The following is a 22,763-nucleotide window of genomic DNA, read 5'->3' on the forward strand; positions in this document are numbered from 1 at the left end:
CATAATATATTTACCAACAATATTACCGGAACCAACCCCTGATAATGTGTGGCGCTAAGATGAAGGCACAGCTATGATTATATTTTCTGATTTAAAGTGTAAAATCTGGTATTCCCGCATAGGGCTGGGCAATTAATTGATTTAATCACAATTTTTTAAGATTTCATTTTTGGAAAATCCAGATTTAATTTGCCAATGCACTCAGTGGGCTTCAATGAAGAGATTAGCACACAATGCTGAATATTTGTTTACGAAAATATATTGTCACAATATTGTAAAGAGGAAACTTTTTTAACCATAATATGAGGCAGTTCAATTCACCATTTTACTTCTTCTTTTTTTTTACGTTAGTTTGAAGTTACACTGAAGTGAAGCCTGTTCTTATCTCATTGTGTAATACCACTAGCAGCAAATGTTTTTTTATATATATTTTCATTGTTTACAATGGCAGGGTTTCACAGCACTTTGAATTCAGCTTAGCTCTCAGATGAAATGATTGACATAAAAGCTTATTTTTAAAGCCCCAGTGTGTTAGATTTACACACTTGTGCGCACCATCTATTGGTGCGTTAAAGGAATTACGAACGACCTCGTCGTCAATCACCTTATAACTACTACAGAAGCCGTGGAGTGTCATAAATATGACAATGTCAACTTGTCCTCCATGTATTTGGTACCAAGCTACTGCTAATAGCTACGGTTGTCGTGTGATATGGTTTTTGGCACTGTGCCAAGTCTGCTTGATATTTTTTTTTAAAGTTGATTGTAAATTACGTGAGTCATGGTTTTTTGGGCTGCAGTTACTTATTTGGGCTCTAAAATAAGCAACTATAAACAAGGGGTGGACCTGTTTCGGTTGAATTTGCATGTTGTCTAAGCCATTACAAGGCCTTTGTTAGGCAGTAGTATAAAGCTTGGTACTGCACATTACTCCAGACTTTTTGAATTGAGAAAGCTTCCTGGAGAGGAAGCGAATTGTCTTCAACTACGGAAAACAAGTCCAGTTGCTTTGTTTTTTACTTTTTTTTGGAATGACCATGATCTGGATGACTGAGAATCTTCACCAACTATAAACAAGAGAAAGAGACCCGCTCGTGCTGCTGCCCTGTGGAAAGGGAACTGGCTGATATCAAAGAGTATTGATGGTCTTCATTTCTACAGAAAATGGCAAATAGAATGATCTACGGTCGTCTTTGCTTGTTTCTACTCCACCACCACCGACAGCACGTCTTTATATAGAAGACAGATAGGGACAACGCGTATGGTTAACAAGTTTGTCACCCTTTGTCTACTGAAACCCTAACCCAGTGGGTGCACCGCCACCTACGTATTTATAAACTACTAATTCTAAGTTATGAGAACGCTTTCATTTTTGATGTGAGGTTATTAGACTTTGCCAGAATATGTATTTATGAAAGCAATACTTGATTTTTGCTAATTAAAAGCCAGAATAGTTACACACACCCTTTAAAATTATCTCTTTAATAATTTTTTGTGAAATGAAAAGGAGAAAAAAAAATCGATTAATCGGATTTTGGTAAAATAAAAGATTTTAGAGATTTTATTTCTAAGCCGTGTCGCCCAGCCCTTTTCCCACACGTTTTTTTTTTTTTTTTTTATCTGTCTTTGCCATGCCAGAGGCTGTTTACATGTAATAATGCTTGTCACACAAACTTTATTCCAATAAAACGGTGGTTTACGGTTAGCTTGATGCTGTCAGCCTGACGAGTTACTGCCAACTGTGTCAACCCGGTGGGGCAACTCAGGAACTACTTGCTTTATATCATAGTTATAGATTCATGTTCTTGAACTTAAAGCACTCACCTTCATATCCGGGCGCTCATGATAATGGCTACACTCAATTCACCCGGCAAAGTCATACACTGACAGCAAAGAGATAGCACTTCCTGAGACAGATTTCACTTTAACTAAAGAAATCTGAATACCATCAGATCTTATTGTGTCCCTACTGTCGTGAGACAAGAGCGTTTTGCCGTTGTTTTAATACGTGTTTCCCAAGTTTTACGAGGAGCTGTATGGTAAAGACTCATTTGGTGATCCGCTCGTCAGGCCCAACAGATCGAACTAGCAGTTACATAAAGACACACACATTAATGTCTGTTTGTCTTCCTCTGGTTTGTGTAGCTCATCTGTGTAGATCCATGCGATTCTCAGTGTGTCCGGGGACACAGAGAGTGGCTGAATATTGATGAGAGGCCCTCCATCCATCCCCGTTTCCCACGGCTGCTGGGTCAGAGTGGCACTGCAGCATCGCACTGCATCCCAGGCAGAGACAGAACAGCACTTTGCTCATGTTCGAATGCAACAAAAAAAAAAAAACAACCTTTAGCCGGAAAAGAGGGCAGTGAAGCAGTGCTAAACGCTGAAGCACTTTGGAATGTGTGTCTGATGAAGATGCACTGTGAGGTGGTCTGGGTTTGAAATGGTGGCATCTAAGTCCCCAATATATAATTACCCTTATTACTGTGCAAGAATGACGATTAGACTTCCATTTCCCTGTGGCTCTTGCATGACGTTTACTGGGAAATGACAAAAGAGTGAAGAATTAAAAGCTCGTTTATTTGACCACAGATTCTGCATGAACTCGTGTGGTTCTACAACATTGCAGCAGCCCCTCCCTTGTTGAGATGGCCGGCCAATCGCAGGCTGCTCGGCTTCCATTTGAAGCTTCAGTAGTACGGTAGTGTTGCCCAGCAACGGGAGTCGGCACATATTTCGGAGGTCCTGTGTGGATGGCTATAGCTGGAACAGGGAAAGGGAGACACGCAGAGCAAGGCATGTAAAAGCAGAGGAAAAGGGCTGGAATAGGTTCGTGTTTTTAAGGTGCGGATGGTTTAAAGCTGAAGAGAGGACGGGGGGGAAAAAAAAAAAAAAAACCCTGCTGGAAAGTTTGTTCTTGCAGCGGAGCAGATAGATCGGGACACGGTTTGGGATCCCTGTTGAGTTATCTCGCACTGAGATGAGGGAGTTTTGGAGAAGTCCCCGTTGTATTGGGCTTTCACACATTCCGGTACCCGTGCCGGCTGGAGGCGTACCGAGCTTCGGCCGTAGCGTCGCGTCTCAGAGGTTTACCGAGACGTGCAGAGAGACGTCCACAGAGGACAAACTGACTGACCTGGATACGATTTAAAATAGAGCCAAAGGAGCCAACGTGCAGCTAATTCTGGGCGGTGGATCCCAGACATCCATGCTGAGTCCAAATCAGTCCGGGAGGACGTCTGATCCGGGTTCTCTTCTTTTTTATTTGGCTCTGAAGACCGCGACCCGTCCAGGACTGATGTGGTTGTTCTGGGCGGGTTAAAATCTCCCAGTCTGTCATCCAGTGGCAGTGGGGAAGCTGGAGCTGGAGAGGAGGACGGAGCTGACGTCCACGCTCAGGATTTTCTATCTAATAAAAAAATTATGAGCCGCCTGCTGTAATTCTGCTGCAGGGATGCCTTGTAATGTGGTTGGATCCTCTGCTACCCTGTTGATTCTCTGACCTGAAGATGTGGAAATTCAAAGCGTTTTGTCTGGATTATTGGCACGTGCTGTGCTTGCACCCACACAACAACTTTTACAAGAGGTATGTTTAAATGTGGTCACGTGCGGCTATCATATTTGCCTTTTCTGCTGTGTTGCATTTTGTTTGTTAGCCTGTCACTGTTTCTGCCTCTTCCAAAATGCCTCCTACACGAAATCACTTCAAACAAGAGTGCGATTACTTCATCAGGCTTTTATCAGTGTGTGAGTTAATCTGGTTTAGGCTTTTTTTTTTTTCCCAAACATGAAGCGAAATACCTTTTTTGTTTTCTGTGTGTGTTCTGCATTGAGCAGAGTGTATTTAAAGCTGTCTCTTTAAGACCCTCTTATGCTCACCTCTCACCTGGTGGATAATCAGATCACCGTTTTTTAATCTTATCCTTGCACCTTACATTAAATTTGCCTTTTTTTTTAATCTTTCTAAATTTGACATGCAAATCACATCGTCATGCTGCGCTGATTTCCACATCTTTTGCCAGCGTTTCAGTCTGTAAATATTATCTGCAAAAGTCACACTGGAAAAAAGTTCAGAATTGTTTTTTTTTTTTTTTTTTAACAAAACTCAATATTATTATTCTTTTTACACTTTCTGAGTTTGTTGCCATGTGTACAACAAAAGAATGGGATCTTCCAGATTCTGTAGATTTACATTCTCAAAATAAGATGCTTTATTTAGTTATTAATTTATTTTTTGTACAAAGTCTTCAACTACAAGTGTGTGTAGAAGATGTAAAACTGGAAAATGGGTGAAAGTATTGGGGGAAATGTGGGTTCTAAAGTTTTGTGTTTATGTTGCAAGTTTCAATCTCAGATGACCGAAAATGTTGGTTTCTTCTCAAACCAAATAATATGCAACACTTCTGGTTTTTTTTTTTTTTTTGGTTTTTTTTTGCCCATTTTCTCTCTGCTACGTTTAAGACTTCTAACTGTATATATTTGCTGATGTTTCCTCTGTGAGCTCTCCCCAACATGCAGATGTTTGATGTCAGAAACGGAGGCGAGCTGCGGTGTGAAATATGTTGGAAATCAGATGCTGCCTTCTGTCTGTATGCTAATCCGTTCCCACGTAGTTCAAACACATACTGTTGATTTCTCATGAACTAGCTTTCTGAAAATAGTCAAGATACAGTGTCCAGGATTTATTAATAATTCGGCTTTAGCTTTCAGCCTGCAGGGAATCCCCTGTCTGTAGGTGCAGTATTGATTCTCTGAATTTAAAATAATATCTTTACTATTTTATTTGAGCTCATATGGATTTTCTCCCATTCTGTGAATAGTTAATTTAATTTTGTTTTCCACACAGCTTTTGATCTTGTTATTGTCTGTCGATTGCAGCTTGAGTAGGAGGAGCTGCTCTACAAATAGCTTACATTGCATACCCTACTTAAGCGTACAAGCCTTTATTGTTAAATTGAGACACAGCATCTACACCAAGTGTGGAGTCCCACAAGGCTCCATTCCCGTTCCACTTTCATTTTCTCTCTAAATCCTCCCTCCTCCTTTATAATTTTTCTTTCCACAGTTAAGCTGATAACCTGTCTCCCTGTCATCGAGAACCCTGTGGCTCCTCTGAATATCTCACTGGGTTGTCTAAACGCTTTGATATCATAGCTGTCACTCACAGTATAAATGAAAATAAAGCTGATATTCTACACATGAAAAACCCAGCTAGTATGTCAACACACTTTTATTTCAGTATTTCTTTTTTACCCTAAAACCTGAAAACTTTGGGGAAATAATTTCAATTTGTCTAAAACGTTGTGGCTTGACTTCGAACAGGCCTCATCTCATCTCACCTGTCCTGTCTTCTTTTCACTGGGTCGCCTTAACCTTAGATATCTTCATTCTTTGATCAGTGATTTTTGGGTTCTGGTCCAGTCCCAATAACTGAGATTCAATACCTACTGAGAAAAATAATTTCCAATAGTTTTAATTTAGCATTTAGTGTTGCTTTGTAACATTATATTACAGAGCTGCTATATAGACAGCTGAGGCTGCAGTGGAGGCTGGTTGCACAGTGGATCTCAGAACATAACTTTAAATTAAACTCTTTTAGTAAACGTTTTATTTTATATTTGGGTGTAGATTTTTCGCAAACTGTGAATCACATTCAACCCTTTAGATGTACATTTTAAATCAAAGCTGTATAAAATGTTAATGAATGAATGTATGAATCTTATTATGTTGCTTTATTTTAAATTTGTTTATACTTTAAAGGCAACGTCTCAGCACAATTGCAGTTGTTTTTTAAAAAGAATATTATTTATTAAGTAAATATAAAGTTTCCGTGGCCTGTATTGTGGCCTGTATTGTGGATTCCATACTTTCAACAGGATGCAAAGTACGCTGTTGAAAGTAGATGCTGTTTTTGGTTTATTATTAAAGATTTTCAATTATGCTTGGAATAATTGAATTCAACGAGTGGTTTGGTCCTCGGCAACAGCCAGAGTTGCTCACACGGGGAGAATAATTTCCCTCCCCTGATGTACTGTTTAATTCTGTTATATTACTGTGCTGTTTTACCTCCATTCTCTTATTGTCTCCATTCATTTGCATATGCCTTGACCTTTCATGCATACAATGCACCAAAGTGTTGTATGCATGAAAAGCTGCTGTTTTTACAACATACTCCTAAATAAGTTTGACTTTGGACACATCTGATCTCAGACTCTGACTCAGTTCTCTCTGGATTATTTGTTGTTTTTTTTCTCCATGCAATCTTAACAGCTCATTATGCGTTTGATTCTGCAGCAACTGGAATATTTTGGTCACTGGGCGTAACTCATTACATTGCTTTGGCTTTAGCGCAGCGTTTTCTGGGTCTCGGACTGGGCTGTTTGAGCCAGGTTGGAGAAGTAACTTAAAACAGCCTCTCCCAGCTGCTGAACTGGGGCTCACCCTCCCGCCCGCATGGCCTTCCTGTTGAGAACGGAGTGATTGTTGGACCCGGGCCCAGGGATAACCATACACATGGAGAGTCAAAGTTTATTGTGCTTTGTCTTTTGTTTTAAAGTTTTTACCTTAAAAAAAAAAAAAAGGGAACATGAATTTAGGGCTTGCCCATCACCGCTGGGAACCAAGCATCCTGGAAGCACCAGCCGAGGGAAAGATTGCATTGGCCCGAACAATAAGGAAGGAGTGTCTGCAGAGGGGAGAAAGAGGACTGGTGTTTGGGTCAATGTGGGTGGAGAGCTTTTGTTAAGAAGAGGGATGATATTTTTTTTCTTTCTTTCTTTCTTTCTTTCTTCTTCTTTACGTACTGATCCTTTACCTTACTTGGTCATCAGGCAGATTGCAAGAGCTGCGACTCTGAGCCCAGCATAAAGTGGGTCAGGGAGGGCTTCGGAAAGGCACAGACAGAGCAACTTTTTTGCAGTGAAAGAACGAATCTCACTGTGGCTTCGTCTATGGAAAGTGAAGCATGTGGGGTGTAATTTGTGGTCGAGGAAGCAGTTTGCGCAGACTTTTTTTCTTCTTCTGCTGCTTTTAGGGGGGGAACAGTCGCCGCAGTTTAAGACTTTTTTTCTTTTTTTTTCTGTAACCTGCCTTCGGTGCCGTGTATGTGTTTTTCTGATGCCCGTGCTGATGTCACCGTCATATGGAACAAGATGTGGAAGTACTGCATTGCCAGTCGGACTATAAGGTAGGAGACCATATGGTGGAGAGGAGTGTGAATGGTAGTGGCCTGCGGTCGGAGTGCTGGTTGTTTTTTTTTGGACTGACCGCAGCAGTTAGTGCAGATATTTCTGATCAAGTAACATTCCTGTCCATATGCTCACAAGCTTGGTGGTTTCCTCTCTAAAGCCATTGGAAATATATTATCAGCCAGCTAAAAGAGGCAGGGAGGAAATGTTCAAGGTCTTTCCTGGTACTTTTCTCTGTCAAGGACACATCTTTGACTGTGAAGACTAGAAAAAATAATCTGCCTTTTCTTTATTGTCTTTTTAAAGCCTTATTACAGTTATCTTTGTCATGACATAGAGGACTACATCCAAGATGATCTCTGTCATAAAATCTTTTTAAAGTAGCTGGGAAACCAGTAGTTATGAAGAAAAGCCCTTCCTTCCTCTGTGTGACATTCTTTTTTTTTTTTGCTAAATCCAGATTATACCATTTAATAACCTTTTTTTCTTTTGTTATTTGAAATATGCCTTTTTGTTTGCATCCATGTTCAAAATTAAACCAGAGCATAAAAATATAGCTTCAAATGATGTTAATCTGTGCGAGTTGTATCTCAAACAATGTCTGTAAGTATTTATTTTCAGCTTGGATCCAATAATCTATTATTACTGATGAATAAAGGACACATGCAGAGTGGTTTTTAATTCTGATATGTGCAATGATTAACTCACTATGAGGTCGCCCCAAAATGTATTTAATTAAGCAAATATAAGGAATCAACTCTCTTGGACTAAAATATCAGCATTTCTTTCAGTCCGAGGCCTCTACTGATTCTCAGCTTTAGAAGGGCAAATGCATCACCGTGATTGGTTATTCTACAAACCTAATTACAAATAGGCTTGTAGCAATTAATTAAACATTTAAGGAAAATGGTTTGAGACAATCAACCTCATGTCGGCGAAATCATCCTAGTCATCTTAGTTTACAGGGGTTTGATGATTCTGGATGAAACGTACAGAAACAATATATTTCATCACTGTAAATGTTCATATTGTCGCTGTCGGGTAAAATGTCCTATTTCGATTTTTTTTTTTAAACATTTATTTTGTTGTTTTCTTGACAATCTTCTCCATTGATTACCTTTTACCGGTCATCAGTTATCTGATACATAGAAAAGTATCCAAAACAGCCTTTGACTCAACTAAACAATGTGATGACATTTGATTTGTTGCTTTCTCAGCCATGAAAGACAAAACCCACAATTGTTCTGTAAACCCATTCAGAAAAAAACAAAACAAAAACAGTTTGGAGCGGCACCAAACCAATGAGATTGGGAGGGGGGGGGGGTGATTTTGCTTTGCAACAAGAAAGTTCTGGTTTCAGATCCCAGCCTGTGAGTTTGTATATTCTCTCTGTGCATGCCTGCGTTTTCTCCTGGTACTCTGGTGCCCTCCACCCATATGATAAATCTAAGGTTAAGTATGAATGTTGGGATGCCTGGCTTTTGTGTCTATTGTGTCTCTTTAAATACTTTTTTTATTTTTTGTACTTATTGCTACTTATGAAAATCTTCAGTCACCAAGAAAAACCCAAAAATCCCTAAAAACCAGAGGACACAACAAAAGCCTATTGTTAACAGTATATTATAGAAATAAATAAATGAATATTAATGAAAAAGAATTTCAGACAAAATTTTGTTTGGTCCTGAAATGACGTTGCTGTCGTTAAGGTAAGTAAATTATTTGTTTGTGCTGTGTAAACTGTATATCAGAGCTGCAAATTCAATTGAATTGTAATCACAGTAGTAGTGCACGCATTATTATAATCACTGAAGCATGTATGAAATATATGGCAGGATATTTTTTTTTTCTAATTTCACATGCTCACTCTAAATCTATTATAGACATTTATCCAGTTGATTTGAGTCCAACTTCCCTTAATGTTCCTACCAAGAGTATTTCTTTATCGATTGAGATGCTTGATCCCGTGGAGCGTGGGGAGGACAGGTTGTAAAGAAAGAAAAGTGTCCTGTCGATGACGTTTAATCATAAACAGTATTGTATTTGCAATATTTGCAACAGCATTGTAATTTAATGTTTTCCTGAAGTGGTGGCTGTCTAATAGCTACCAAGGAGTTTGATTCTATTTGAATATCTTTAGATTGTTTCGATATGGTTTCTATTAATGAGGAAAGGAAACAAAAAAAAAAAAAAAAAAAAAAGATCTTTCAGCAAATCCATCCTTGCGTCGACCTCAGCTGATTCCTCTTGATGCGGAGGAACAACAACTCTGCTCTGTGCTTTCCCCCGGACGACAGGAATCCTCGTCCTGTCTGTAAGGCTGAGTCCAGCCACATCCTGCAAAGAAAGCTCATTTCAGCCACTTTTATCTGTGATCTCCATCTTTCAGTCGTAATTGATATTTCTTGACCATAGGTGAGTGTTGGAATGTAGACAGACTAGTAAGGCCTTTGATTTTTGGCTCAGCTGTTTTCACCTTGACAGACTGGAGCAGCGACTGCATTACTGCAGAAAAAGCCCCGATCCATCTGTCCATGTACTGATTGATACTACCATCCCTCATGAGGAAGGCAAGATGCCAAGATAATTCTAATAAACCCCTCCACTTGAGGCAGAGATTGTCCATTGACCTGGAGAGGGAAGGCCGCCTTCTACTGGTTGATGGCAGTGGCCTTAGATTTAGAGGAGCTCCCTCTTATTTGTCTTTGTTTGTAAGAGGAGACAAGAACAGAGTAAAAATAAAAGCCTTTTATTACAGTGGGAGCTAATAGAAATCTATTTATTCCTCTTTGTGATGCACAGTTGCTAAATGGGAAGTTTATCTAGACACTGTCAACGTTGCCACAGATTTGGTGAATCCAAACTGGCTGCCGCTTATGGATTATAAAACTAAACCAAATCTCAGGAACCACTGACACTTAGTTTTGGATTCCATAAATAGTAATGGCAAAGTTGGAAGAATAAACACTACATGAATAACGATACGGCCAGTGTCGACTGAAGGTAAGTGGAAATATTTTCCTGTTATAGGTGGCTGACATATTACAATAACAGGGCTAGGCACTGGTATGCATGAATACATCATGAAACCTTTAGCTGTGACACTTTAGACACCGGGGGTATATGTGATCTGGGTGCTTCATTCGGCTCGGTGACAAAAACATGAGCCAGTGTTGGGTTTCAAGATGACGAGAGCATTACTTATTCAACGGTGCCAGCTCGTCCCGTTGTGGATATCCAAGGAACTGAGCAGCAGAAAGAAACTCTGACAAGAACAGGGATGATAAAACGCCTCCTGGCAGACTCGCAGCGCTTCGTGAAAGGTAAAGAAACTTAGCTGTGATCTAAACAGAGTATAACTTGATTAAAAATAAAACGAGAGCAGACTTTGACCCTGTGTTAGTTGCTTTTCTGCGGTGTATGGGCTTTAAAACAACTTAATCATTCTTTGGGAGAGGTTTAAGAGGAACTGTTCGTAATGGAAATGTACCAACCTGCCAACTCGGAGCTCCACTGTGGTGAGTGGAAAGGGGGGGGAGAGAGAGAGAGAGAGAAAGCCTCTGAGGTGGAAAAGCTGAGACGTGTCTCGGATGGAGGCCGTGTTCAGCTCTGAAATATTCCGTTGATGTTGATCAGACTCCAGTTTGACATGACTGAAAAGTTGGCCAGTTTTCTTCCTGTACCGTTTGCTGTTAATCGTATCAAATCTGGTGCATCTGCGCGCTTCAAATTGGAGCCAAAGTCCGAAACATTAGTGCATAATGCCAGGCCATAACCCCAGATATGGGCATTTATATTTGATTCAGCATATTTCCCTCTCAGTTGTTGTTAAACATCGCTTTTATGTTTATGCTTCAGCGTAACCTCTAGTCTCCTGGACTAGAGGTTACCATTTCAGTAACTTTGTCTCAGTAAACAGGCCTGAGAACTGAAGATGCGTCGCTAATTTCAGGTCTTTGTGGCTAATTTTAGGATATTGTTAATATTTTCCCCTCGAAAATAGTGAATGTGTAAAACTCTTAGACTGCAAAGCAATACTGTACATTAAGTGATACAACTATAACATGCAACGAGTAGTTTTTTTTTATGTGCATTCTGTTATCTGGGAAACAATAATTTCTCTGTGTACTTTGGTGTACCCACATGAATAGAAATTACCTTTATTGTGATATATTTGTTTTATTCTAGCTCTGGTTTTTGTAGCTTTCACCTCACAACACCAATTTTAGCTGATTAGGATTTTTTTTTTTTTTTTTAGAACTATAAAATGAGAATAAATAAGAACAGCTTAAATAATAGCCTTCAAGGTAGGAGCAGCCAATATTTATAGTCGAACAGACAATATCACACTTTACTTTGATTTTAAAGCAAACACAATATGTTTACGGAGTTCAGGATCCTATATTGTTAGTTAGCGAGGCCGGCTTTGCAAGTAAAACAGTCTCCATATCTGACTTGATTTTTAAAACTTCACTAATGCTGATAATCGCTAAGTTAAGAGTCTTCTTCGCTGAGGAACAACTTCCACACCAAAGAGTGTCGCTATCAGTCCGATGCAGGCGTGCTTACATGTTGTTTTTTTACTAGTTAGAAAACGATCTGCTTTTCATAGATTTTTGTCACAGATGTGTCACTTTTACCAGACCTATCGCGGCCGCCTTTTTTGTGATCCATGCTTAAGTTGCTGTCTCTGTCTTCATACCACTGAATAATTTATACGAATGTCTCTCCCAAAGGGACGCAGGCAGAGTGCGAGAGGTGTATCTCTTTCCTTTATTAATCTTATTTGAGAGTCATTATTTTCTTTAAATAATTTGTAACCATTAGCACCTGTAAAGCGTGCATGCAAGAGAGATGCATAGAAATATACTACATCTCTCACTGTGTCTTCTCCTTTCATGACTGCAAGGCTAAAACATGATGGGAGAACGTATTTGGGAACGCCGCTTCTGGTGCATGTTTAAGCTGGGAAGCTTTTGAAATGCTAATCATCTGAGAAGGCTTGTTTGTTTACCTCCATGCACAAGAACGCCACCCTTTCAACGGAGCGCATTTTTTATTCCATGTTCCTTTTTTTTTCTTTTTCTGTTCTCTTCAACGACGCGTCTGATCAGAAGAATGCCCATGAATCGAAATAATTCATCAGGACATATTGGCATCTTTCTGTTTTATCCCCCTGTGTCGCCTTATTTGCAGACAGACTGTGTGATTAAAGGGAAGCAAAACTATATTTTGCCTCTCCTCTGTGCTGTTTCGTTTTGATCAGTGGACTGTAACAGCTCAGATGCGCCGTCTCTTTCTGAAAGCTTTTTGTGTATTTTTTAAATTATTTTTTTGCTGTTATTTTACTGTTGATGACAAATTTGTTTTGCATCTTCCCTGTGCCTGCTTGCAGGATAATGAGGCTGGTTGCTGCATTAACTTATGTAATGGCGAGCAAGCAGAGGGCTTGAGATGGGGGGGGGGGGTGAATGTGTGTGTGTGTGTGTGTGTGTGTGTGTGTGGAGGGGGGGGGGGGTTGTAGAGAAGAATGATGAGCTCATGCTGCTGCACTGCAGCTTTTATAGACACTCTGCACCTTTTGGCTCTGTGCCATTTGTTATTATGCATAATGAGGTGCATTTATGCAAACTCAATGTATGTGTAGTAGTTGTTTGATTGATGATTTGCAAAAATACGGTTAATCCAAAAAAAAAAATAATAATAATCTTGCAGGATTTGTTGTCGAGCAGGCAGGTTTTCCACTGACTGTTTGTATTTCTAAACGGCGTTATTTGGTTCTGTCCTTTACCTGCATCACTGAGCGTAAATGGAGCTGATGCTCAACCGTGATCAAACTGAGCTAGCACAGCTTTGGTCATCGCTTTTAGTTCGCCAACTCTTTCTGGTGATGAATCAGTCCCTCGTTATTTGGCACGTTTTGATTTGTGTCAGAAAGGCTCAAAGAGAAGCAGAGTCAGGTGATTGGTGTCTGCAATAATGCCACAAAAGCCATTCCACTTTGCTTTATGGTTTTTTTCTCCCCCTAATAAACGGAGGGCTCCTTCATGGGGCCTTTCAGCTGCATCTCCACCTGGAATGGAGAACAAATGTATATAAAAAGTGTTTGTCAGTGATCGTAACATTAAAAAGTCATAGTTTTCAGTTCTGTGTACCGTACTTTGCCTTGTTAAAGTATTCACACCCCTTGAGAGATTTGTCACATTTCTTTTTCATGTTGCAACCACAAACCTTTATGTGATAGATCAACATTACGAAACGCATAATTGTTGATTGGAACAAAAAGATTTAAGATGATTTAAAATTTTGTATTTCTCAATTTACAAATAATAATCTGAAATGTGTGACTTGCTGTTACATTCAGTTCAGGTGGACGGACATTCACAGCTCCACCACACTCTTGATTTTTAGATGATGAATTTAGCAGCTTTGGATATTGTTTTGAAAACGTCTCTGGTTTAAACTTCTCCAAGACTTTGAGCCTGACCTGTCTGTTGTGTTCCTTGGCCTTCGTGGGGACCGTTTCTTCACTAATGGTCTCCAAGAAAAGTGTGTGAAGAGAGCTCTTTAGAAAAAATATTCATAATCCTCCAACTACTATATTTACTATTTACTAATTAGGTGACTTTTCTGAATCAATTGTTTGGACTGGATATTATTGACGGTTGTCAGAGTAAAGGGGACAGCAAGTGTATGTGTGCCTCACCTATGTGATTTGTAAACAATTTTGAAAACCATGAATTTCTTTTACTTTCACTTCTATGTGATGGTTTGTCACAAAGTTTAAGAGCTATGCATACATGCAGGACATTGTCGATGCTACGCAACAGAATTCTGCCGCCATTTTACGTAGTCGAGGCCGATTTTAAAAGCAGAATTGAATGTTTTCAGTAGATTCATATTAGATCAGCTGTATTTCTTTCTGACTTGCATTGTGTGGGCTCATTACTTGGGAAAATAGCACTTGTCTGCTCTTTAGAGTGAAGCAGCCGGGGGGCGGGCTGAGACTTTGACTGGTAAACAGTCATTAAACTTAAATGTTTATCCTTACTGGATTTACTGCTGGAGGCTGTGTGTGTGGACGGCTGCTGCTTTGTGTGTGCATGCATATCAACATGTCTGTATCTGCCGCTCAGGGTGTACGGTAGGAGCTCTTTTTTATATCTGTCTGCTGTAGCTGTTGCCTTGACAACTAGCCGAGGATTTGAGCACGTGCAGTTGTGATAAATCCTGCTCCCAGTCAATGAGCCTTTATCCACAGAGATGCAAATACCTGCATCATTCAGGTTCCCGCAGTCAAACGATGCCTCCTCACAGACACCCCGTTGCTCATTCATTCTGCACAACGGCTCTTATACTTTGCTTTACCATGCCTAATACTTGTTTGTATTAATGGGTTTACGTATTCCTCAGACAATAAACAGGCCGCTTTGTCCGATGTGGGCTTTAAATTGAGGAATTACTTTTTACTAATTAACTAAAGGAAATAAACCTGTCTGGTGATTTGGAATGAAACACAAGTCGCTGAAGTTTAAATGAGCTCCTCTGTGAAATAAACAAATATCCACCTCATTTTTTTTTTTTTTGCTCTCTCTCCTCCCAGTTCTGCTCTGTTTTACGCTGCCGTGTTTTCCTGCCTCCTTTCAGTCCATTCGATCAGTCATACTGTACATCCTGAAAGCCTGAGCCAGTCCTTGTGCGTTGCACTGCACAGCAGCACCATCTGTTGGCCGAGACACTTCAGGGCAGGGACAGCTCCACGAAAAAAACAATTAGCAAGGCCTTATTTCAGGGTACCTCCTTTTGAACGCTTTCTTCTGCGTGAACACATCAGATTGATCCAGACCATTTTTATTTTTTTTATAATTCAACCATTCTTCTATGTGGAACTTGAATCCAGAGAACCAAGAAATTAAACAATGGGAGACAATTTGAGACAAATAAACAAATTCCTGTGTGGGTCATAAGTGGAGGGAAGGAAAACAAATTAAGGCAGATGGGGGCTCGTTCCTCGTCAGGTGTCCCGCCGAGGCTGCCGCGGCCGGATGGACCTCTCTGCTGGCTTTTTTTCTTCGGATAGCCGGCCCGTCATTGAGCTTCGCTGCCAAGGATTGCATAACTGTTTTTAATGCAAGAACGTTTGTGCCTGGCAGCAAATATTTGTTTTCATAAGTTAGAAGTCTGTGATTTATTTCACCCTGGATTATTATCCGCAAAAGAGATTGTTTTTATTTTTTAGGGGCTCATTCTTCCTAATATGTTATATATTGTTGCCAACTTCTACTTAAAGCAGGACATAAATTCTTGTTTCCATTAGATTTAAAGGTATGGCTAGATGGGTGCATTTCAGAGTGTGCTCTCGCTAGCTGCTTGAGAGCTCAGATTTCCCCCTCGGCCACACCATGTGCCCTAAAGAGGAAAGAAAAGAGGGTAAAACAATTGGTGACCTTGCAAGGCTGCAACGCGCGGACTCCAAATATGTCCCAACTGAGCCGCAGGCATCACAGCAGCTAAAGCCGCTGACCACAGACAGGGGCAAAGGCATGTTTGAGGGCGCGGGGACAACTAATGGTGAAAATGGTAGAGATGGACATAATGGGACATATTCAAAGGCAGAGTTGAGGCTGTGGGCGACACAGCTGAGTGAGGCAGGGGGAGGGTGCTCGGAGTGGGGAGCGCTTCCTCTTTTTCATCGACGTTTAGGGGAATGTGCTGATTTGCGGAAAGTACACCAGTCAGATGGTGGTTCCCATTCGTGTGCCTGACGGAGCCAGTGTAGCTTTGCAGCCACCGGTCACCTTACCTGTCTGTGGCTTATCACCGGAGTCCGGATCTGGTTTCACGTCGCACGGACCAACCCAGAGACAGATGTGTGGAGGTAGGTGGGCTCTACGCTGACTGTGTGAGCTCTGTGGCTGCGAAGCAAAGCCTCCTATAGGCTCTGCAGCTGTTTGCATCGTTCATCCCCGCAGTTCTTTGACAGGCTGGCATGTTGCATGCTGACACAAGAATTACCAACATCTTTGATACATGAAAATGTCATTAATAATGCACAAATGTCAGCTTTGTAAGTGCGGATGATGATTTAATGTGAATTTTGTGGAGCTTTGTAATTTTCTTTTTTTATAGTATTTAACCTTTTCAGCTAAAAAGTTGACTAATTAAGCGACTGCTGGCCTGTGTTTGCATGAGACGTACATAAGATAATAGGTAGTCACTGTGGTACCAAAGCTTTCATACTTGGACTGGTGGAGTTTTTATTTTATTTTTAATTTTCTCATTAATACCGCTTTATTAGAAAGGCGCTGATCAGGATTTGACTCAGATTTAACAGGAACAGTTACAGCAACTTAAATATTTATTTTTGAATATTAAATATTCAGTAGTTTGCTTAATGCCTGGAATGAGGGCAACAGTGAAGCCAGCTATCAGAACCCCCTTTTAAATAAAAATAAATAACAAAAATAACAATAACTGAACCATACTTAGGTTATTGTCCTTAAAATGGGAGGATTATTTATTATTAATTAATTCCATATTAAGTATAAACTGACGGGACTGCTATGGATCTCTGGAGCATTACGTTGCACAAACTGCTGTGATGTTTTGTAAAGAAGGGCCCTGTAGATGCAGACAAAGTGACCTGGCTTTTCAGTTCTGCTGTGGACATAGTTGGAAAAAAAAAAAACTCCCAAAATGGCCTAAATACAATGAACTAAATAGGGTGTTTTCTGCATGCAGTTAGTTTACACTGAACAGATGTTTTCGTGTTTGTACAGGAGGTCCACTGTGCATTATTGTGATCTGTCACACTCACAAAGACCCTCCTGTGGAACGCGGAGTGCTTAGTTTTGAAAACATGCACAGATTATACGAGTAAAGGATCCCGTCCCCTTTTCAGGGTCGGTCTGAGCAAGTAAATCCCTCGCTCTGGCGCCGCTCCTTTCAGCTGTCACTGCACGCTTGTGGTGGTATTCTGCACAGTTTACATGAAGTTTAAGTCAGGTTGGTGACCTTATTTACCCAATGGATTTGCTGTGCAGCAGGGCTGATAAAGTACCTCGAAAGCCGACAGTGACAGACGGGCTCTCTTCAAATCAAAACCCCATGGTGTCTCTATTTTAAAAGATTTTAGCCAACTCCTTATTTTGTGTTACATATTTATATATTATATATATTTACATTTTCCAGATAAATCCAGATATAAGCAGCATAACTATTTTTCTTAGAGGAACTGTTTGAAGCGCAGGATGAAACAAGGGTGTTCCCTGCAGCTCTCAGCTAATTTCTAGTTGATTCTAGCATTAAACTTAAACTGCACTTATCGAGGAAGTATTGACCTTTTTAAAAGTGCGCCTGAAAAAGCAAACAGTTTAAATATTTACCTAAAGTATTTGGAGTTTTTTGAGTTTTCTTAACTTTATACTTGAAATGTGAACAACAATTGGACCAGCTATCAAAGCTGAATTATAGTTACATTAGTATATTAGGCAAGGCAAGTTTATTTATAAAGCTCTTTTCAGTAACAAGACAATTCAAAGTGCTGAGTCTATTAAAGATAGACATCCTTTTCAGGGATGATAAGGTCTGAAAAAACAGCAGCAGTGATGATTTCTTGGTATTACCTCACTTCAAGAAGTCCTTGGCTTCAAAGGACCAGCCATTTGCTAGATTGACTCTTTGCGTTTGTGGTCTTCTTAAAGAAAAATCTATGCCTATAACACACACCCTATAATAGCCTAGCCAATGCTAGAAGTATTGACCCATCTGTCTACACAGACAAACACCCACCCATAAACTTGACTGACATCCCACTCTTAATCCATAGGGTTTATTGGGAATTATTGATCATTCCCCGAGGCGCACATTTGTGTTGGACCATAGGACCTCGCTCACAGTCTCTGCTCTCACAAAGCTTCACTGTTGGGTTGAGGTTAGGACTTCACCACACCAGATTAGCTCATCCAGGTCTATATGGATCTTGCCAACAGTCGTGGTAAATCAGATAGAGGCCAGTTGACCTGTTCCCACAAAGATTGGAGTATGAAATCGTCCAAAACGTCTTGGTATGCTGAAACCTTTAAAGTTCCCTTCACTGGATCTGAGGGGCCGAGCCAAAACTCCTGGAAAACAGGCTCACCTCAGCATCACCGTCCTCTCTGCACCAAACTTTATGCTGGACACAATACAGTCAGGAAATGCTGTTCTCCTGGCAACTCTCAAAGCCAGACAGTGATTGGTACACAGGGAGGCATGATTTGTCACTTTAGAGAGCACATCCCCACTGCTCTATTCTATTCAATTCAATTCAATTCAATTTTATTTATTTATATAGCGCCAGTTCATGAAACATGTCATCTCAAGGCACTTTACAAAGTCAAATTCAATCATATTACACAGATTAGGTCAGATTATACAGGAAAAACCTCCAGCAGAACCAGGCTCAGTATGAACGGTCATATGCCTCGGCTGACTGGTGGTTACAGAAGACAGAGCAGAGACACAACAAGAGAGACAAAAAGCACAGAAGCACACATTGATCTAGTAATCTGTTCTACATTAGATCGTAATAGCGGGTGATCTGTCTTCCCTGGATGATGTCACATTTAACAGGACGTCAGACCAGGTGTACCTGCTCTTCTTCTCTTTGAAGAAAAAAGAGAGTTCAAAAAGTTAAAAGCTGAAATGACAGCAGTCATTTCAATGTAATGCAATGCAAAACTGGAGAACAGTAGAAATCAGTATTGCTCTTGTGTCCAATGGTGGCGTCTTTTAACCCACTCCTTTCAAAGCTGATGAAAGCTCTTGGATTTGTCCGCTCAGCCATGGAAACTCATTCCATCAAGCTTTCTTTACTCTGTTATTGAGCTAATCTGAAGGTCACATGCAGCTTGCTGGTCTGTAGCTAATGACTCTGCAGAAAATGACCAACCTCTACACTCAATGCTCCTCAACTACATGTTCTACCTCTTTGTGGCTTAGCAGCCGTCATTCCTATCACTGTCACTTTATTATGGTACCACTAACAGTGGACTGTTGACGATTTAGTAACAAGCAAATCTTGGCGCACAGATGGCATCCTATCACAGTACCCATAAGAGTTCACTGAGCCACCCGTTCTTTCACAAATGTTTGTAGAAGAAGTCTGGGGTGCTGAATGTTATACACACACGTGTCCATGAAAGTGATCCAGAGCCTTTTTCACATTTTGTCTTGTTAAAATCAATGACCTCAGCTTATGTTACAGGAGTGTGTGTGAGAGTACAGATTTTTCTTTTACAAAAAAGACAAAGCTGGAACATGTTGCACAAATTTATATTCAGACCCTTTTATTTGGACGGTTAGACATTCCTGCTGCTACCATTTGTAGTGCAACCAGTTGCCTTTAGAAGTTACCTAATTAGTAAAACATAAAGGTTTAATGTGTATGAATGAAGACTTTTGCAAAGCACTGTATTTTCACTTTTCATTTAGTTGTATGAAGCTACCAGGAGTAATTGGCTCTAATGCTGGCCAAATTAATTAAATTTGCCTAAAGTGAATATCTCAAGTTGCCTGCCATGAATTCCTAATTGTCTTTGCTTTTTATTTCATGCAGCGTGTTGATGTCTCTGCTTAACCTGGCTTTGATGTAACCCAACCTCAGGCCAGAATATTAGCCGTAATCACAGAAACATTAAGAAATATCACTGCCTCCTAGATTAAACATTAATCTTTCAAATGTTAACTTCCCTTGCTGACAAGCCGTTGTAGAAAATAAGTTTTCTCTCGGATGTCAAGGTCTTGCTTTGAATCGTCTTGAGGAAATGGTCTGAACCAGGACATGACACATTCTCAGTCAGTCATATTCACAAAATCACATCTTCATCCTGCTTCTTATTGCGGGTGTTTTTTTCTGTAATGAAAAAAGCCCTAAACCAACATGTTGGAACATGTAGGTCTCTTCGTGGAGCGCTCGGATTCTCGGGAAAGCTGTGGGATGACAGAAAATGGGAGGTGGAAAAACATCCTCTGTTTTCTTAAAGCCTGTTCATTTGCAGGAGTGCTAGGGTCTATATTTCTGCATGCTGCAGGCATCTCAGCTGTGCTTTTAGTCAATGAGACAAGGCTTCTGGAGCATGAGTGCAACCTCAGGGGATTCAGATGGATATGTGCCACGTTTAAAATTCCTCTCCTACCGATCAGAGGATTATTTTTCATTATTCTTTGAATTTTCTACAATATAGGCTGTTGTAAAGATTTTAAGTCATACGAATCCCTGGTGCTTCTGTAGTTTCTTCATGGAAGGGTTGGTTTTTATTTACTTTTGTTGTGCAGCAGCAAAAAAAAAAAAAAAACATCATTATCTATCGTCTAGTTCATTATAGAGACAGTGAATTAATCTGTGCACTCCTGTAACCCACTTTTCTCGTAAATGGCTCAAGAGGAGGTCACAGGAGGCGTTGAGGTAATGAAACCATAGACATAACCCCTCCTGAATGACTCCTTATCATGAATTTGAGTGTGCTTGTTGTTCTGCATGAAGGCCCCGCGCCGTGTCCTGCACCGGTTTCGGCCTGTCTGAATGGAGCGCAGGTTGAAATATAAGATCTGCTGACTTGCACCCTGCAGGTCTTGGAGAGACGTGGTATGAATGGAACCTGCACACTCAGGATATCTTGTTCCTCTGGAATATGTCAACATGAATCCATTCTCAGCACTCTTGTGACCTGCACAGAAGGTTTTTACAGCTGCTTTCTTCATTTTTTGTGTGGAAGAAAGGAGTCAGGCGTGTTAGCTTTATCTCTGTGCTTTTGTTTAGAGATTAATTGCTTTCTGGTTATCTTCCGACAATGAATCTCTGACCTATCAGTCTAGTTTGTTTTCATAAATATGACTATTTTCGCATTTCCTTTATTATTAGTCCCCTACCATGACCACCACCACCAAAAAAAAAGAGGAAAAAAAACTTTTTCCATGAATGCATAAACAAGAGAAAATATTTATGAACATTTTTTTTGTTGTTGAGACATTTTTAACTGTGGCCTTTGAATTAAATTTTAAACTCAGCCGATCAAGTTCTCATCATGAGGAAACCTATCGTTTGTTTTTTCATCTTTGTGGAATTTGAACTGTTATCTGCTTGGATATGCAGCGTTTGAACAAATGGGAAAATAAAACATGACAGTCAGGATTTCCTTTCACATTTAGAGACCCTGACACGCCACTTCTGCTGAGTTGCTGACTTTTGTTACTGACCAAACCCTTTCACTCTCAGAGACGAAGGAAAATAATAGAGAAAAGCGGTATTTATTCCCTTTAACAACAAATTCACTTCGTTTGCTTGACAGTACAATGAAAAACCTTTAACCTTTTGCGTCCTGAACCCATCGTTGTGTCAAAGCTCATCCGGTAAGCTGTATACAAAAAAAAAAAAAAAAAAAAAGCTGTGAAAAATGGTGGCAGCACCAGGCTGTGGGGATGCTTTTCTTATGCTGGAACAGGGACACTGGTCAGAGTGGATGGGAGTGCAATTCTGGTTAGAAAAAACACCAGAAAAGATTTGACCGAAGCGTGGGGTCACCCTTCCAACACAACAAAGACCTAAAAGTTAAAGCCAGAGCAGCAATGGCTCGATTTGGGTCAAAGCATATTCATGTGTTGGAATGGCCCGGCTAAACTCTAGACCTTAATGCAATCGCGAAACTGTGGAAACATTAGAAAACTGCTGTCAACAGATGCTCTCCATCCCTCCTGAACAACTTTGAGCAGAGTTGCAAAGAACAATGAATTCTTCCTTTACTGTCTAATCAGCTGTGCAAGATAAAACACCTTTTATCCAAGCGGAGCATAAAGTGGGGGGGAGAACAGCTTCTAAAATCTGCTGTATAGATAACTCTCGTTCACATGTCTCCAAAAAAAAAAACAATAATATTGAGGTATGTGACATGTTGACACATTGATGGTCATGGCAGAACAGCGCGTCCTGTTCAGTGACTGTTTTTTTCTGAATCAGGCACATTAGCACATGTGTGAAAGCCAGCTTTCATATGCCGCGCCAGCACAAACAATGACTTGTGCCAGTGTGGTTGGTTGAATTTGAAGGCGCTCTTTTAGGCCTCTGTGGGCCGTTTACGCTGTAGGCTTGAGATGCCATGGAGGCAGAGTTGTAAGGGTGGAGTTCAGGGTTGCAGGAAAACAACTTGAAGCGAACTGTGATGTTACAGTGATCAGTGGAGGGGAGAGTTGGCGGAGTGGAAGCAGTTTGTGAACTGTGAGAAATAGGTTTTGATCTGTGTTTCATCCTTTTTTATGTGTTTAACCTCAACACTTTTTGTCTGAGGTAGATTGCATCACATACAGAAATTGAACGGTTTTCTAGTTTTCTTTGAAGTCCGACCAATGATTACAATTTTATTTCAAGCGGATTTTAATAACTTCACATTCATTTGTGTGAACATGGTTTCAGTTCTGCAGCAATCATAATAAACCACTGACCTTCAAATTCAAAATGCGCTGCAGATTCCTTGATGAAGACAGAAGAAGGGACAGAAGGCATTGTCGATATAATCCGCATTCATTCATCAAAGCATATGACCC

The 22,763-nt window shown here is 40.3% G+C and overlaps 1 protein-coding gene across 6 annotated transcripts in view; it reads left to right on the plus strand.

Annotated features, from left to right (window-relative positions):
• The window catches only part of LOC105932290 (IQ motif and SEC7 domain-containing protein 1), a 146,746-nt gene that overhangs the window by 85,596 nt on the left and 38,387 nt on the right, over positions 1 to 22,763 (plus strand). The window contains exon 1 of one of the 6 annotated variants that reach the window (XM_036139304.1): positions 2,741 to 3,586. The exons of 3 other annotated variants lie outside the window; for them this stretch is intronic. In XM_036139304.1, the coding sequence (XP_035995197.1) occupies positions 3,510 to 3,586 (77 nt within the window). In that variant the 5' untranslated portion in view covers positions 2,741 to 3,509. Of the gene's footprint in view, positions 1 to 2,740; positions 3,587 to 7,136; positions 7,187 to 15,967; positions 16,063 to 22,763 lie in introns of those variants that run through there. 2 more of the 6 variants (XM_036139295.1, XM_036139327.1) reach the window with 2 other exon arrangements.

This window comes from Fundulus heteroclitus, chromosome 1 (genome assembly GCF_011125445.2).
Source record: "Fundulus heteroclitus isolate FHET01 chromosome 1, MU-UCD_Fhet_4.1, whole genome shotgun sequence".
NCBI classification, from domain to species: Eukaryota; Metazoa; Chordata; class Actinopteri; order Cyprinodontiformes; family Fundulidae; genus Fundulus; species Fundulus heteroclitus.